At 35.5% G+C, this 15,985-nt stretch overlaps 1 protein-coding gene across 1 annotated transcript; it reads left to right on the top strand.

The window, feature by feature from the left end:
- The first annotated feature begins 915 nt into the window (after nucleotides 1–915).
- On the top strand, nucleotides 916–15,865 carry LOC140145966 (angiotensin-converting enzyme-like). The gene is given in 14 exon segments (XM_072167705.1): nucleotides 916–1,287; nucleotides 4,264–4,422; nucleotides 5,329–5,428; nucleotides 6,100–6,243; nucleotides 7,936–8,127; nucleotides 10,450–10,547; nucleotides 10,796–10,965; nucleotides 11,211–11,318; nucleotides 11,320–11,432; nucleotides 11,861–12,005; nucleotides 12,470–12,568; nucleotides 13,234–13,356; nucleotides 13,838–14,022; nucleotides 15,128–15,865. Coding segments are annotated over 14 exon segments (1,953 nt in total). The 5' UTR covers nucleotides 916–1,059; the 3' UTR covers nucleotides 15,217–15,865.
- Nucleotides 15,866–15,985: the final 120 nt, after the last annotated feature.

The raw sequence follows: 15,985 nt of genomic DNA, 5'->3' as shown, positions 1-15,985 counted from the left end.
ATTAAATCTCCCGCTCTGGTACATCTGTGTTGCCGTCAATAGAGGGCCAAATACAGTAAACGCTTCTCAGATTGGTGTATACGAACAAGTACTAAATTTACGATACTTACAAAATATATATACAAAATATCGTGAATGCAGCTAATGCCTGTCAATCTTATGTTACCATGGTTACAATAATTATATTTTATATCATGAAATATTATGGAACTACTGTAAATATTCGTGGTTTAATAACGACAATCGGTTTAGAAAACTAGATTTTTACGGTTTACTGGAAATGTTTACAGTATTTTATTGGTACAACATACTGTAAGAGTTACCCCAACAGACATTTGTTGACAGGTTAGCCGCACGTCTTTTCACTATAAGGATTTAAATAAATAAAAGAAAACAGTAACTACTTTTTCTTTTTTTTTTATAATTGCAGATGTACGGGTATAACTTGTCATGACGGTTAAAATATACGGTTTAAAAATCAAAGACATGTTTTGCGTGATTTTTTTTTCAAATGTTGCCATTTTCATAAAGTCTGAATTAGTACTCATTGTATCATATCCTTCGAAATGTCATGCTATCTTAAGATTCTTACTTATTTCAGTTTAGCTGTACTTTGATAAGTAAGAAAAAGTAATAAATAAACAGTGATCGCGCTAAAAATGTATCCTTCTTGCATAATATTCAAAGTTTTATGTTTAGAAAAACTAAAAACCAATGAAATCAAATAATTTCAGATCCAAAGGTGAAAGGTCTAATGATTCGTTGAACTTTCCTTGGCGTGGCACGCGTAAACACTGTATTTGAAATAAGGAAACAACTGGGGAAACTATTTAATTCCAAATTTCTTTTCTAACTTTAGATTTGACGCATGCGCAATGAAACTTGAAGGCAATGACACTGAACAGTTCTAGCTACATGTATGTCATTTAGCATGTTTAGAACCAACTAGTGCTATGAGCCACCCAAATCTCGCATTTCAGTATTAAAGGTTTAGTGCCATCTACACATGGTTGGATTTACATGATTGAACCGTTTTTTATTTGAATTTAAAACGACACCATGGCAGCAACAAAAGTTATGACATGTGGACAAGTTTTCTTGGTGTTCGTCTTGCTAGTTTTAACCCAAACGATCAGTAGGTCAAATGGCGAATTAATTACAGATGAAGTACAAGCAAGACTATTCCTTCAAGAGTTTGACAGGGTGGTACAGATTAAAGGATCAAGAATGGCAGAATTGAATTGGATCTACAGTACGAATATAACTGATTATAACCGAGAAATGATGGTAAGTTTTATCATGAAATTGAAGAATTTATATCTACTCGGCTACAAAGCTTGTTCTTTAGGGCCTATACAAATTATGTTACATTTGAAGTTCTTTTGCAGATATAAAAACAGATTACTACAAAATGTTGAGATTTTTTGCCAACTACATGGTGTTACGTCACAAGGTCAATTCCTCGATTTTGAGGTTGACGTAGTCTTAAACGAAAGTGTTGTTTCAGTTGTTTTTCCTTTACGGAGCTTCAAAATGGATAATAATCGACAGATTCGTTTTCCTGGACTCCTAAGCTTTCTGTTGATATATAATTTGGCTATACTATTTCTGTGTTCAGTACTCCCCTTTAAAGATAATGATGATAATAATAATAAAAAATAAACGTGCTTTTTAAAAAACGCTCATCTGGTGTATTTTAAAGCTTTTCAGTTCAAAATTCGTTCTGAAAGTCAAAAGTGCACATAAATTGTAGCATTATTTATGTATTCCTGTAGATTAGTAAAAATGTCACGTACACTCAGAAACCCTAGACCACTGGGTGTTCAGGGGCAGGAATTGTCCAAGTATAGGCTGATACATGCTTTAGACATAGACCCGGGGGTGCGCGCGAGCAACCTATGTACCCCTGGTACCCCACTGTCCTGATCACTCTTAATGTCATTATCATTTTGAAAGAATTTTTTTTTTGGTAAAATAATTATAACAAAAACAATACAAACAAATATAACGAAACATCATCAGCCGCAGCACCAGGTAGCAGCGATAACAACAAATAAACACACACCAAAGAAAAAAACACCTTTGATGTGAATGGGTAAATGTATAGTGGAATTTTTGAAATGTCAAAAACGCAAAGGAATTTCTGTATGTGCCACTATGTGGTTAACTCGAGTATTATTTCGAAATGCACATTCAACTACATTTTGTAAATTTGGTTTGTTACTTCTCAGCAGGCAACATAAACATAAAGTACACTGTACTACTTTTACTACATGTACTATTCCTATACTTTTCTTCGAGTCGCAAAAGACATGCTTTTTTTCTGCAGTGGTGTTTTAAATTGATTTTGAAAGTCTCGGAAATGACAAAGTGTTTTAATCATGTTCCGCCAACACGTATTCACAACTGTGACTTGTAAAGCTCATTAGAATTTCCTGCTTTACTCATGAATTTGCAATTATAATTAGGCCTTAATTGCCTGTTATAGGCCTATGTAAAATAACGTTTACGGGTAAAATTTAGTAAAATGTGATGTGAGCTGTGAAAACCCTTCACATGTCGCATTATCCTATCTTATTTTATAAAGATAATAAAGACTAAAACATTTTAACTATTTCTGTATTTTTTTCAATCCTTCTTTGTTCTTAACTTTCACAGGTACAAAATGAAAACAGTTCTAAAAAGAGTTCTAAATTTACATGTTTTTTCTACAAAACTCGAAAATTTCAAATGTCACCATGTGAAGAAGGGTTATCAAAATAACAAATTAAATGGGATGCAGCGGGTACCCGCTAAAGTTGAAATGGATATTTAAGTAAGTCAAGTATGCATGAACCTTGATAAACCAAAGACCTAAATACATGAAATATGGGAAAATATGTTGAGTTTATCAGTACCACACAGGATAAAAGGTATATCCGGTACAGTCTTTGGATATAAGTTTGGCATAATAAAAAAATGGATTGGGCTAATTGTGTTGAAGTTATTGTTAAAATAATCCTAAAATGGTTAGCGTTTATAGTATAAGGCCAACATGACTGACGAAATGTTTAAACAGGGCACTTCCTAAAAATAGCATAAAATGAGCATGTTGGAAACGGAAATGTATAATAAGCATGATAAGGGGTTGCCTCGTCACCGCGACAAACATATACACATTTCGAAAAAGTCCCATTATTAAGTTTGGAAAGTAGGTCTATTTGAAATAACGGTATTAATTTGACAAATTTTGGAGCATACTCCTATAGTCGCACATTTCATTCAAATCTATAATCTTTCTCTCAATTTTAGATATAAATATAAAAGTTCTCCATAATATTCAGCAATGTGCACATGGTGAGTTACAATTTTTAGGTTTAAATGCCGCGTTTACTTTTACAGTTGAGGATACTCTTAATAAAAACACCTGTTGAAGTTCAATGACCTCTAAGCAAATACCAGTCATCAGGACGATTTTGGAATTTTATCATGCTTATAAATTTTGGCTCAGCTGGAACACCACTGCACTGAATATGGCAACCTATTAATTTTAGTTACAATCATTTAAACACACAGGTACCCTTTTACGTTATTTTAATTATTTATTTATCCTTCTTGTAATTGTCTGCTAAGTTTCAACCCTGTATCTTAAACGAAACTTAACTGAGCAGTGAGCGCAAGATGACAGGGGTGTCAAGAGTGGCTATATCCCATCAAAAATACAAAAATATCGCACAACTAAAGTTTATTTTTCGCTTATTTTTTTTTACGGTTGAACTTATTGCACAAAAGAAACATTGAACTATTAAATATGAACACTGAAAATAAATTAAATGAGTTTTAGAGCTTCTTGACTGGTGGTAAAGGAATAACACATAACTAATTGGTGACGGCATTTCTATACGTTGTATCCCCTGTTATCAACATAATGAAATTAATAACAATCTTTTGCATTTAGGCCTTATTTGGATTTTGTTGACTATTATACATTTCTGACTGAACTCTTGAACTCCAACCCTTTGACCTGCTAAACATGTTTGCCCCCCCCCCCCTTGACATTCAAACAAATCGTTCTCCCCTATAATTCACGATCCGGGGTAAACATAATTATTGTACCACCCCTAAATGACACTTGTGGGAACGAAATATGCACACATATTCACAGGTGTAAACAAAAAATACTAAAAGATAATGCAAAATAAAAATAAAAGGACACAAAACTTACAACAGGTATGTTTCACTTTTTTGCCTCTAATCTTCATGATCTTATTGTTTCCATGTCAGACAGAATATAAACTAGAATACACCGATTATTGGACAGAAGTTGGACAAAACATATCGATGTTTAACATATCTGCTTACCCACCTGAACTGGAAAGAAAACTTGGCTTCTTGAAATATATTGGATCAGCAGCTCTGAAAGACAACGAAACAATCGTAGAGGTATGTAACAGACTAGCGCGTCAATCGGGGAGGGACAGGGAGACGTGCCCGGGGGGGGGCACTTCCATAACAGATATGCATCATGTGCCTCAGGATAGACCCCTTTTTCAAACCGGCTTGTACCCAATGACCCCCTTTTTTGTGTTATGGTCCTACCTATTACCCAATGACCCCCTTTAAAAAAATTCATGTACTCAATAACCCCCTTTGTTCTATTTCCTGCTACCCAATGACCCCCTTTTTAATTCCCAAATTTAGGTGGTATTTGTGTTCTCCTCCAGAAATAATGAGATTTCTCAAATTTCCAAGGTGGCCAAGTTGTTTTTTCGCAGTTTGGCACTTATTTATGTGTACTTAATGATACTCTTTTGGCAATCCTGTACCCAATGACTCCCATTTTACAATTGGTTACCCCAATGACCATCCTTTTTCTAAGTTTCATACCGAATGACCCCATTTTTTTAGGTTGTGTACTGAATGACCCCATATTTTTGTAATTGTACATTTGACCTGAATGCCCCCTACTTTTAACATGGCCGAGGCACATCCCTGCCATTTCAGATAGGGAGTGCCCCACGTGTTCATAAGTTGAAATCAAATAATATACTAACAAACAGTCCATCTTATTACCACTAAATTACACGTGTGTCTGTTGAACCTTTTGATGTTTTCTTCTCATATAAAACATGTTTTCAAGTCCCAAGGCATTTCAGGGAGCTCAAATAGGAACAAAATATTTATCTTGCGCATTACCATGATTACGGGCATATTCAGTAGGAAGTGGCATTGTAAATTAAGCTGCAAGTTCTTACTGAGTACAGATATTTGCCATAAGTGCATAAGTTAGATCGAACAAAGTAACTTATAATTCAATTTTCATTTCTTTTCCCTATATTTTTGCTACAGTATAACACAATAGTGACTGATGCTCAGACATTGTATTCAACGGGCGAAGTGTGTACATGGAAAAATAAACCACTAGAAACATGTTTGCCTCTAGATCCAGGTAGGATACAAAGAAGTGACTTATCCCTTCACAACTTGAAGTTATGTAATCTGTACATATCATTTGATTCTGAGATATTCTGTGAATGTGATTGTTTTAGTTTATTAAGTTAAAATACAGGGAGGATAAACATATGTTATCATTGCCTGTGAATTCTGCCATAAAGGTCAAATCATCATGCCCATGCACGGATGTTTAATTAGAGCAATTGCAATGATTCCAACAAACAATGCATCAAATTTAATGTTTGTCTGGTGTCCTGTTTCACGAAACTATGTTCATTATGATGAGACTCAACCCCGGACTCGACGAAGCTCTGCGACAGTCAGAAGCACTACAGAAGGCCGGACTCGGATTTCATGACAATAAAAATGTTCTACATGAACATGGCAACATGCTGACTATTTACAGGTTACAAAAAAGAAATAGTTATCTCTTTTTGTCATCACTAGATGGAATAATTTCAAGCTAGAAGATTCCGAAGTTGTAATTGTTACTTTTTGTTTATTTTGATTTCACCCATACCTGATGGTACCGACCATTCAGTAGCTTTTAGTAAACATGGTTGAGCAAGTTCTTTATGCTATTTCATTCTTTAAGATTCTTTACAATAGGTTCACATAATTTAACATTCAATTTACCTAATATACTATATATAATTACATCTTCAGATCTAACCGATATTATGACGACAAGTCGAAACTACTATGATCTTTACTGGGCTTGGAAAGGCTGGCGAGATGCAGTTGGGAAACCAGCTAGGCAGGAGTTCATAAGACGAGTAGAAATCCTACAAGAAATCGCTGAGGCAAATGGTAAAATATTTGTAAAATGGCTGATGTCGGTCGTTATTTTAAAACTAACCACAGCCCACCATGCCCACATTGATTTGTCCGTTATTGCTCTTTCTTGTTTTTACAAGGCATAGCCATTAAATGCCCATTCAGTAATCCCAGGGAAATTAAAATTCAAAAATTGTTTATAAATTGCCAAAAAGTAAAGGATTATTTTTGAAAAGAAAATTGTGGCAAAAAAAATCACAAATAACCCAGACAAAAAACAACAACAAAAAAACGTGTCTAGCTTGAATTCAATGATGAGAAGGAGTTCCGGCTTTTTGGTAGAAGGTGTGTAACGCAGATCAATGCTTCTGACAGGCCTTTGTTTCATCTGAGATGTTTGTCATCCATATTATGCACATAGGATTAATCTTTGTCGAGGGACCTCCCAGGCTATTCCATTAAGCGCGATTAGTCCGGTTTCGAGGCTTTCATTTAATAGTAACTTTCGCGACAAGCAGAAGAGGATTTGTCGGCCCCATGTGGAGGTTGATAACACCCAACGGGAAATCCCGCGGGAAATGCAACGCCCTAACAACGGCACAGTAACCACCGATTCCATACAAACAGGGTTGCAGGTGCTGGTAGAGGTCATTCTCTGCTCACATGAAACTGCTCTGCTACAGTGCCTCCTTTTTGGAGTGTAATTATAGAGTAGTGGATGCCCATTATTTTGTTCTGCTCGGCAGTTTATTGGACTTTCGTCATAAAATGATGCTGACCAGCTCTGCAGAAATGTTTCGCTACAGCAGGCTCTTCTAGTGAGGATCAGACAATACAAAAGCTGCGCCATATAACGCCTATAATATATATACATTAATTTAAAAATTCAAAGTTTATACCTTCTAATAGAAGTCGTTACTCTGAATTTTTATACGCTCTCCCTTCTTGGGATTGAGCACTCTATTCAAATGGTAGTCTAACTATGAATACATGTTGTTATACCTTAATTTATGTACATTACAAATTATAAAAGGATCCATAAATAACCCTAAGAGAAGGGCTAAAGGAAAGCTTCATAAGAAAACCAAGCTAACACCCACTGAGTGTATGGGGATTCACTACGATATACTATAAGACAGCTAAAGAGTTGAAGGAAGCTTGTCCCCTCATTCTGTTAAAGGACCAGCCTTCACCCCTTTCAGATGGAAGAGAGGGCACTAAACAGAGCCGTAACGGAAAGACCATTTGCCTTCCAAGGGAGATGGACGTTGGGGTCGGGCGGATTTGTTTTTTCGTCCCTAATTGTCCCAAAGATTGTTACCAGCCAATCGAGCACATTATTACAGGATTGTGTAAATATTAAACATGTTAAAATCTCTTTCAGGCTACTTGTAGTATTTTTATAGTATCTAAGAACTTACCATCCATCCGGGTACACAATTACAAAGTTTGGTGTTAATAACAATGGTAATAAAACCTGTTAATCTGAGACATCCCCAGAGTTTACATGCAATTGACCGAGGCTGCGGTAATGTATTATCTTAACAGTTTTAACAATGGAAGAAATCTAGACCGTAGGGGGCACATGTACACATTCCAGTTAAAGGATGCTGTCTGTCAAGGGAGGGGACCACGACATTATGATGCCTTGATTACGCTAATGCCAAGTATTCATGTATTTGAATATTTGAAACAAATTTTAATTATGATCTTTCAACATGGCAGATTATGATGATATGGGTGCAGTTTGGAGGTCAAACTATGAAGTTGATAATCTTGAGGAACAAGCCGAGAAATTATACAATCAGTTACGTCCACTTTATGAAAACTTTCACGCCTATGTAAGAAGGAAACTATACAAGCGCTACGGAAAAGCTTATGTGAATTTGAGAGGACCAATACCAGCTCATCTATTAGGTAAGTATACAGCTCAACTGATCATACTTTTCCTACATTCGACCTTGCATGATTTTTGAGTTGACACAGTCATGAAAATAACTATAGATACTTGACAAGACCATTAGGGACGCACCATTAGATATCAAGGGGGGGGCTTGGTAGTTGGGGTCGTGACAAATTTTTTTTTTTTAGCACCTCGGTGAAGCAAATTTTTTTTTTTTTAGCCCCTGGATGAAGCAAAATTTTTTTTTTTCAACACATCGGAGAGACAAATTTTTTTTTTTTTGCAATCGTAAAGTCCTATAATTTTCAACAATTTGTTTGTCCAATTTTGTCCATATTTTAATCATTTTTACGTTTTGTAGCACCTAAATTTCGAGTGCCACAAAAAACATCATTATTTTTATGTGTAAAAATGTTCTTTAAGTATATTAAATGAACCTCTTTTGGCGCGAAAAATTGTGGCATATTGATGCTAAACTGGTGAAATACGGTACATTAATGTGGAACAAATGCGCGCGAAGCGCGCGAAAATTTGGATTTTTTTAGGTTAATTTCGTCAGAAACCCACATACAGGCGTCAACATTGGGGATGAGTGTATGGACCACCCCTAGCAAATATTGGGGGTTTTATCCCCCTAGGATCTACACATATGCTCACAATCAGTCATGTGGCACAGATTTCTATAAATAATTTTGACATTGGGGTGGAATTTGGTGAAAATCTGTGAAGTAGAGTGAATCAAGTGATTTCACTCATAGATCCGGCTCACATAATAACTTTTCACAAACAAATGCGCACAAAATACGTACCAGTTCGAAGCTAAAATCAATATTCTTGAAGAAAAAATGATGAATTTTGCGCGAAGCGCGAAAAATTTTGCAATATAAAAGCTGTATGTTGTCACTAACTGTGACAAATTTTTTTTCAACCTTGACATCAAATCTTTTTTTTTTCTGGTCCGAGGTGGAGCAAATTTTTTTTTTTAGTCTGAGGTGGAGCAAATTTTTTTTTTGCTCAGATGGCGCGACAATTTTTTTTTTTCAAAAACTACCCAGCCCCCCCCTTGGTATCTAATGGTGCGTCCCCAGAGGATGATTTAAGCACTTCCCAGCAAGTCTTGCGGTTAGCACAGCTGTGTGAGTGAACATGACACCACTGCCCGCCCACTGCATACACACGTGCATGGTTAAATTTGAATTTGGACAGATATATTTACAATAAAAACACCTTCAAAAAGTTGGTCGATTTCACATTTTATGTTATCTACAGAAGGTGTGAATTATCCTTCATGCATACATCACTTTAAATCTGAAATCGACCAAGTAATAATGACACACGGGCAATTCTAAAACAACATCTTTTGCACAGAGTTCAATGGGATTTGAAAAGTAAAGTGGCAGTTGAAACTCTAGTGATAACACTTTTACAGTGCATGATGGGGCTTCCTTAAATCATCCTCTGGTGCGTCCCTTAGTAGCCCAGTTCTGAACCTTTTCATTGATCATTCATAACAATAGGTATCTGATGGATCAGTGAAGATAAGAAGGGATTATAATATATCCGTAACCTTGATATTATAGTACATCTCGAGGAAAAGGTGCAATGGACATGTTTTCATTTTATGTTTCAAATATCCCGCGCATGAAAATTGAGTATTTAACCCAAAAATGAAAATGGAACAATTTATTGGAAATCTGTTTTAACAGATTTTTGACATCTTTTTCTGCACTGTATTATACCTAAATTAAGAAATTTGATAAATATTCAAAGAAAATATAGGTCATCCAAAAATTGTGATTTTTACACATTTTGGGGCAAAAAAGGAAAAATAAGCAAAAATATCAAAATCTGTCTAACAGTTTCATTCATCAAGTCATAACAAACGGCCTACATGCTTAATTTCTAATAAACTATTGAAATTGTGAAAAATATAGGTATTTATTGATTTTCATGTTTTTCTTGCAAATATGCTAATAATATGCAAATTATGAAATTGCAAAATAAAGTTTCTACATAGCATACATCTTTCAAGTATGATGTTCAAAATGACAGACATCAAAAAGAGATTCGATGAAATGTAAAGGTGTAGTAACAATTTTGGCATGGACTGTCTGGTTAGGCAAAGTACGGTAAGTTGAGCTGTAAGAGCAACAGGATGAAGTACTTACTTTTATGAAACCGTTTTTTGCAGACCTATACTGCTGCTTTAAAATAATCATGATGGAGGTATGATAATATTATAAAGAAGCAACTTAAACAAACTATTTTCTTATTATAATTGTAGGAAACAGCCGTACATTTGTTTTTATACTTTTTTTACTTCTCATTTTATGCAGGAAACATGTGGTCTCAATCGTGGGGATCTCTAAATGACTTACTGGAACCCTATCCAGGAAAGGCTGCTGTTGATATAACTGACAATCTAAAAAGCAAGGTACAGAAATCAAAAGCTTACGAATATCTTACTCAATTGAAGTTTAAAGGGCCATTACCCAGATTATTTGAATTGTGTACCATTGCACTAGTGGCTCAACCCAAACATAATTTTACAAGAGTGTGCGATCTGGATAGACATAATTATGTCTAAATTGTTCTTATAGTCTTTCTGCCCTTTGTAAAAAAAGCAATCAAGATAGAAATACGTAACTCACACTTAATGTACACTATTGTTGTATCTCCTAGAATTATACAGCTTTGCAAATGTTCGAAGTGGCCGAGGAGTTTTTCACATCACTAGGATTATTACCCATGACACAGGAATTCTGGAATCATTCTATGATAGAGAAACCCGAAGACAGGGAGGTGGTGTGTCATGCATCAGCCTGGGACTTCGGCAACGCCAAGGATTTTAGGTTTGTCTATATACTATAAGAACTTTTGAAGCTCGTATAATAGTTATTATGGTTATAATTATCACTCCTCTCTTCAAATTTTACACCTTTGATTATATTTGTACAAAATGACTTCTGATTCAATGTGTAAGGGCCTTAACGTAATGCGTCGACCTCGGACAGTACTGGCAAAACGCATCTGTACAGTAATAACAGCGATACTAACCATAAACAAACATGTTACATTTTCTTTCTATAATTTTCAGAATTAAAATGTGCACGGATATCAACATGAAGGAATTTGTTACTATTCATCACGAAATGGGTCATACACAATATCATATGCAATACAAACATCAGCCATGGGTATATCGTGGGGTGCAATCCCGGATTTCATGAGGCAATTGGAGATACTCTAGCATTATCTGTTGCCACACCCAAGCATCTACATGCTATAGGATTGCTCGATGAACTACAAGAAGACGATGGTGAGTATGAAACAACAGTCCATGGTGCATATCCCGGGGTCTGTAAAGTAAATCAATCTCTGAAATAATGTATAGACTTGTATACATCTGGGCATGTGCATGGGCAATTCCTGGAACTTAACCATGTTTAGCAAAACACGATGGAAACTATTACGAGACAGTCAAGAGCTTCAAGATACTTTGGGCCCAAATGTTGATCACCATAACATTGAAATGTCTGAATTCAGAGGCCTGTTGTTGACAAACATCTCTTTACAAATAGGCTACCATTCTGAACACAAGAAACCAGAATCGAAAGCATGATATCCTGCCTTCATTATTCGTCTATTATATTTAACTTCATGAATCAAAAGCCGAATCAAGCTTCGGACAAACGTAATCACGATTCATGCTAATGGTTGCAATATGTTTTTATTTCTTTTGTGCAGAAAGTGACTTAAACTTCCTTATGTTTATGGCGGCCGACAAAATTGCTTTCCTCCCATTTGGATATCTTATGGATCAATGGCGCTGGGCAGTCTTTAATGGAACGATCACACCTGATCAATACAATGCAAAATGGTGGCAATTAAGGTAACGCTCAAGAAGTCAAGTCAAGTTTCTTACAGACAAAATATTGTCTTGTACATGTTGTATATATTAAGTTATACTATTATTTTGTTATAATCCCCCTTGTTAAGCAGATTCTAATAGCAGATTTCCTTTGGGTCTGTTATCATGGTTATGTTTTTTCATATAACTCCATAATACAAGCCAGAATTCCTCATTATCTAAAATATATAAATATATAAGTAGCTTGAATTTATTGGAGTTAAAACTGACAAGTTATTACAGTATAATTCCAACATTTTCACGTACGTATGTAATTGTTTTGTTTGGCCTAATGATCTCTCTGAGCCATTTGGGGCGTCTGGTGGAATAATTGTGGGTGAGGACAACGTTAGACAATGTTAATGTAATATTTGGCGTATCGTGTGGCAAAATGTCAGTATGTCTTCTTCTCTTGCATCACGTCATGTATCTTGTCACAATTTCAGAACCAAATACCAAGGCATAATTCCGCCAGTAAAACGAACTGAAGCTGATTTTGATCCTGCTGCTAAATATCATATCGCAAATGACGTAGCATACATACGGTAAGTGGTCTTCTGCTTGCGAATGAAACATTAAAACCAAAGGGTAGTCACATGTTGATCATCCAGTATATAGTTAATGTCTGCCAGGCCTTGTGCTCCATTTGAAAGGTAGTATAGCAGGTAATCAGAGATGACGGGTTGACTGTCTGTTACGTACTCTACTCCGAATTCACAGGTTGGGATCTGACAAATCCCCATTTCGACATGTTAGCATTGAATGATCGGCGGGGAATGATGTTCTTGGCTGTACTGATTTGCATGTTGCAGTATTAAAGCCTGATGGGGAGTCCAAATCGTCAACGGCATGTTTTCTATGGTGTAAAGAGCAAGACAGTCACTTTGCTTTGTTGGTGTATGCCAGCTGCTCAATGATGGATTCCGTAGCACTTGCAGGGACTAGTGAGGCTTTCGTCGTTCAACCGCGACATCTCCCCAATGTCGCATGTAGGCGATAAACGATTACATTGTTTTTTGTTTTTATGAGTCAAACACTAAACGTCAAATATGTTCCTTGCTTACTGCAACTGGACTAGTATCAACAATTATGTTAGTGAAACTTTTTTAAGCATTCGCTTAAGCATATTACCGCTTTAATTTTCCGCCAAATGCATCTATATCTCTGTACAACACTGTGCTAATGTATCTTTTCTCTTGAATTGTCTTAGATATTTTATCAGCTTTGTGATACAGTTCCAATTTCATCAATCACTCTGTAATGTATCTAACAATACGGGACCATTGCATCGCTGCGACATCTATCGCTCCAAAGAAGCAGGGAATCTTATTGCGTAAGTATGAATGATGGGAGCACGTGTGGCCGAGTGGATAAGGCGCCCGACTCATAATCCATAGGTTGCGAGTTCGAGCCCCGCTCGTGCCAACGTGTTGTGTCCTTGGGCAAGGCACTTTATCCTCATTGCCTACTGGGGGATGGGGTTGGGTTGGGTTGGATGTTTGTATAGTTGTTTGTTTCAATATTGCAATATTGGCGCTGATTAAGCTGCTGCCTGCAAATTGCATTGTGTGTTTAGTTGTGTTTAATGTACAATTCTAGCAATTTGAGCTGCGGGTCACCATTAGAGTTTGAAATAAAAACCTTCCTTTAACCTTCCTTTTTTATGAACCGAAGTACTGAGGAATACTGCGGAAACTATAAGTTACCGGACGCAAGGGGTTGGTATCTCAATCTCATGACTCTTCTGATTAAAATCTATTTTTGTGTCTGATACACTTGTGAATACTAAAGCATTCCTTTATTATTGTTCACAGGAATATGATGAAGATGGGTGAGAGCAAACCCTGGCCGGATGCCATGGAAGCTATGACAGGACAACGTGAATTTGACGCTTCAGCACTAATGGAGTATTTCCAACCACTGACCGATTGGTTAATTAAAGAGAATAAAAGGAATGGTGAAGTAATCGGATGGCCAAATACTCAGTGGATGCCACCAGGTAATATGTTATTCATTGTACATGTGTAACATTGTAATTTAAAAAAATACAATATTGTGTCAATACTTAAATAACATTATGTTAAAATATTTGAACTCAGCAAACACAGAAATGTTCTTAAAATGTTTTTTTCAAAACCTTTTAATAACATTTAAATGTCGGGTTATATAAAGAAATATGAAAACGTTATTGAAAATATTTTGGGCAAACATTTTTCGCAAAATATTTTTTCAACCCCAAAGTAACATTCTGTTTAGAATGTTTTGTATTAAGTTTTCAAGAATGTTTTTGGATTGTTATAAAAACGTTTTTATACCCTTTATATAACCCGACATTTAAACGTTTTCTGTAAAACTTTTTTTGTTTGCTGAGCAGTAGATTATCAAAAAAGATTTTTTAAGGTTATGAAAACGTTTTATACTCTTAATATACCCTTTATATAACCCGACATTTAAACGTTTTCTGACAACCTTTTATAACCTTTTGCGAATGATGTCGAAAACGTTTTGTGTTTGCTGGGATGTGATTGGACGAAGGTCTAGTTTTAAAGGTGACAAACTGGCCTATACAAAGCGAAAAGATTCCAACAAGCGCAACAAACAAGTTTTTATTTCTTTTTTTCTTCTTCTCTGTACTTTTCACAACTTTTATTTGATTTCAGTTCTTTTGTTTCAGTTTTCTTCAGTTTCTTTTGTTTAAGTTCTGTTGATCCCATCAATATTGTCCATAATTGCTGTACATTGTCGCATGCTACCGATCAGGCGTGTATATAGGGCAGATTGTCACTTTTAAAACTGGACCGTCGTCTAATCAAATGGTTGTAACCTTACTTCTTGAGGTCACATTGGATTCAATGTGGTGTCATAATGTGCAGGATGAGATTGTGCATCTATCAAAAAATAGAAAAATACAGATATGGTTAAGTTTTAAAATTAGGATTTTTTTCCAAGTGTACTTTCTGGGCGCAGTATATCGGACATGTTCAATTACATGTTTAATAGATGTGTAGTTTACCATGTTTACTGGCAATCGGTTTTTTTTTAATTTGACACTATGATTATGTTCGGGAAATGTAACTATAATTTTTTTCTTATTTTCTTTTTAGATCCATTTGGAGCTGCACCTCACGTCATGGCGTCAACAACTGTTCTGTTTGTTTGTGCATGTTTGGAACTACTACTACTGCGTTTATAGCATGATGCTCTTCATACAGCTTTATATATCGCACATAAAGAGTATAAAATTTAAGTGTCGCATTTAAAGTCTTAATATATGATCTTTTTTCAGAATATACCTTTATTTTTTTCAAAACCGATTTTTTTTTTGGCATATTTGTAATACTTACACATGTTCCAACTTACATATATGAGCAAACTGTCAAATTCGCCCTATTTGTAGTAAAACGGGGTGATTTTCTGTTGGTCAGACATATTATCATAATTTTCAGATTATGATAATAATTATGTCAGAACGATCGCAAATCTTAGTCTCCTACGCAGCCAGTTTGGTGGAGGGAGCGTAACCAAACTGGCTTCGTAGGAGACTAACTCTGAGTCCGCACTCGGGGGAATCCAGACAATTTCGAGTGATAGAGGTGAAGAAGTATGATGTTGTTTCTTTGCAAATTTCCAGATGTATCGTCCAGATGTATTGGGAACTTTCATAATGATTGCATATTAACTATTTTATCATTTTGGAAGAAAAAAAGAAAAATCTAAAAATTTAAAAAGATCGTACATTAAGAATTTAAGTGGCAGGCAAGGGGTTATATAAAGGGTATAAAACGTTTCAATAACATTCATAGACATTTTTTTAAACTTGCTACAAAACATTCGAAAATATTTTACAATAATTTTTGACATCATTTTATGTGTTGTTATGTTATTGTGTTTTTCGTATATATAAAAAGTTTTTAAACGTTTTTATGAGACCAGAAATTTAATGTTATTAAAATGTTTTGATT

The sequence above is a fragment of the Amphiura filiformis genome, chromosome 1 (genome assembly GCF_039555335.1).
Source record: "Amphiura filiformis chromosome 1, Afil_fr2py, whole genome shotgun sequence".
In the NCBI taxonomy this organism is placed as follows: domain Eukaryota; kingdom Metazoa; phylum Echinodermata; class Ophiuroidea; order Amphilepidida; family Amphiuridae; genus Amphiura; species Amphiura filiformis.
Note: the sequence above shows the minus strand (reverse complement) of the source record. Positions and strands in the feature narration are given on the sequence as shown.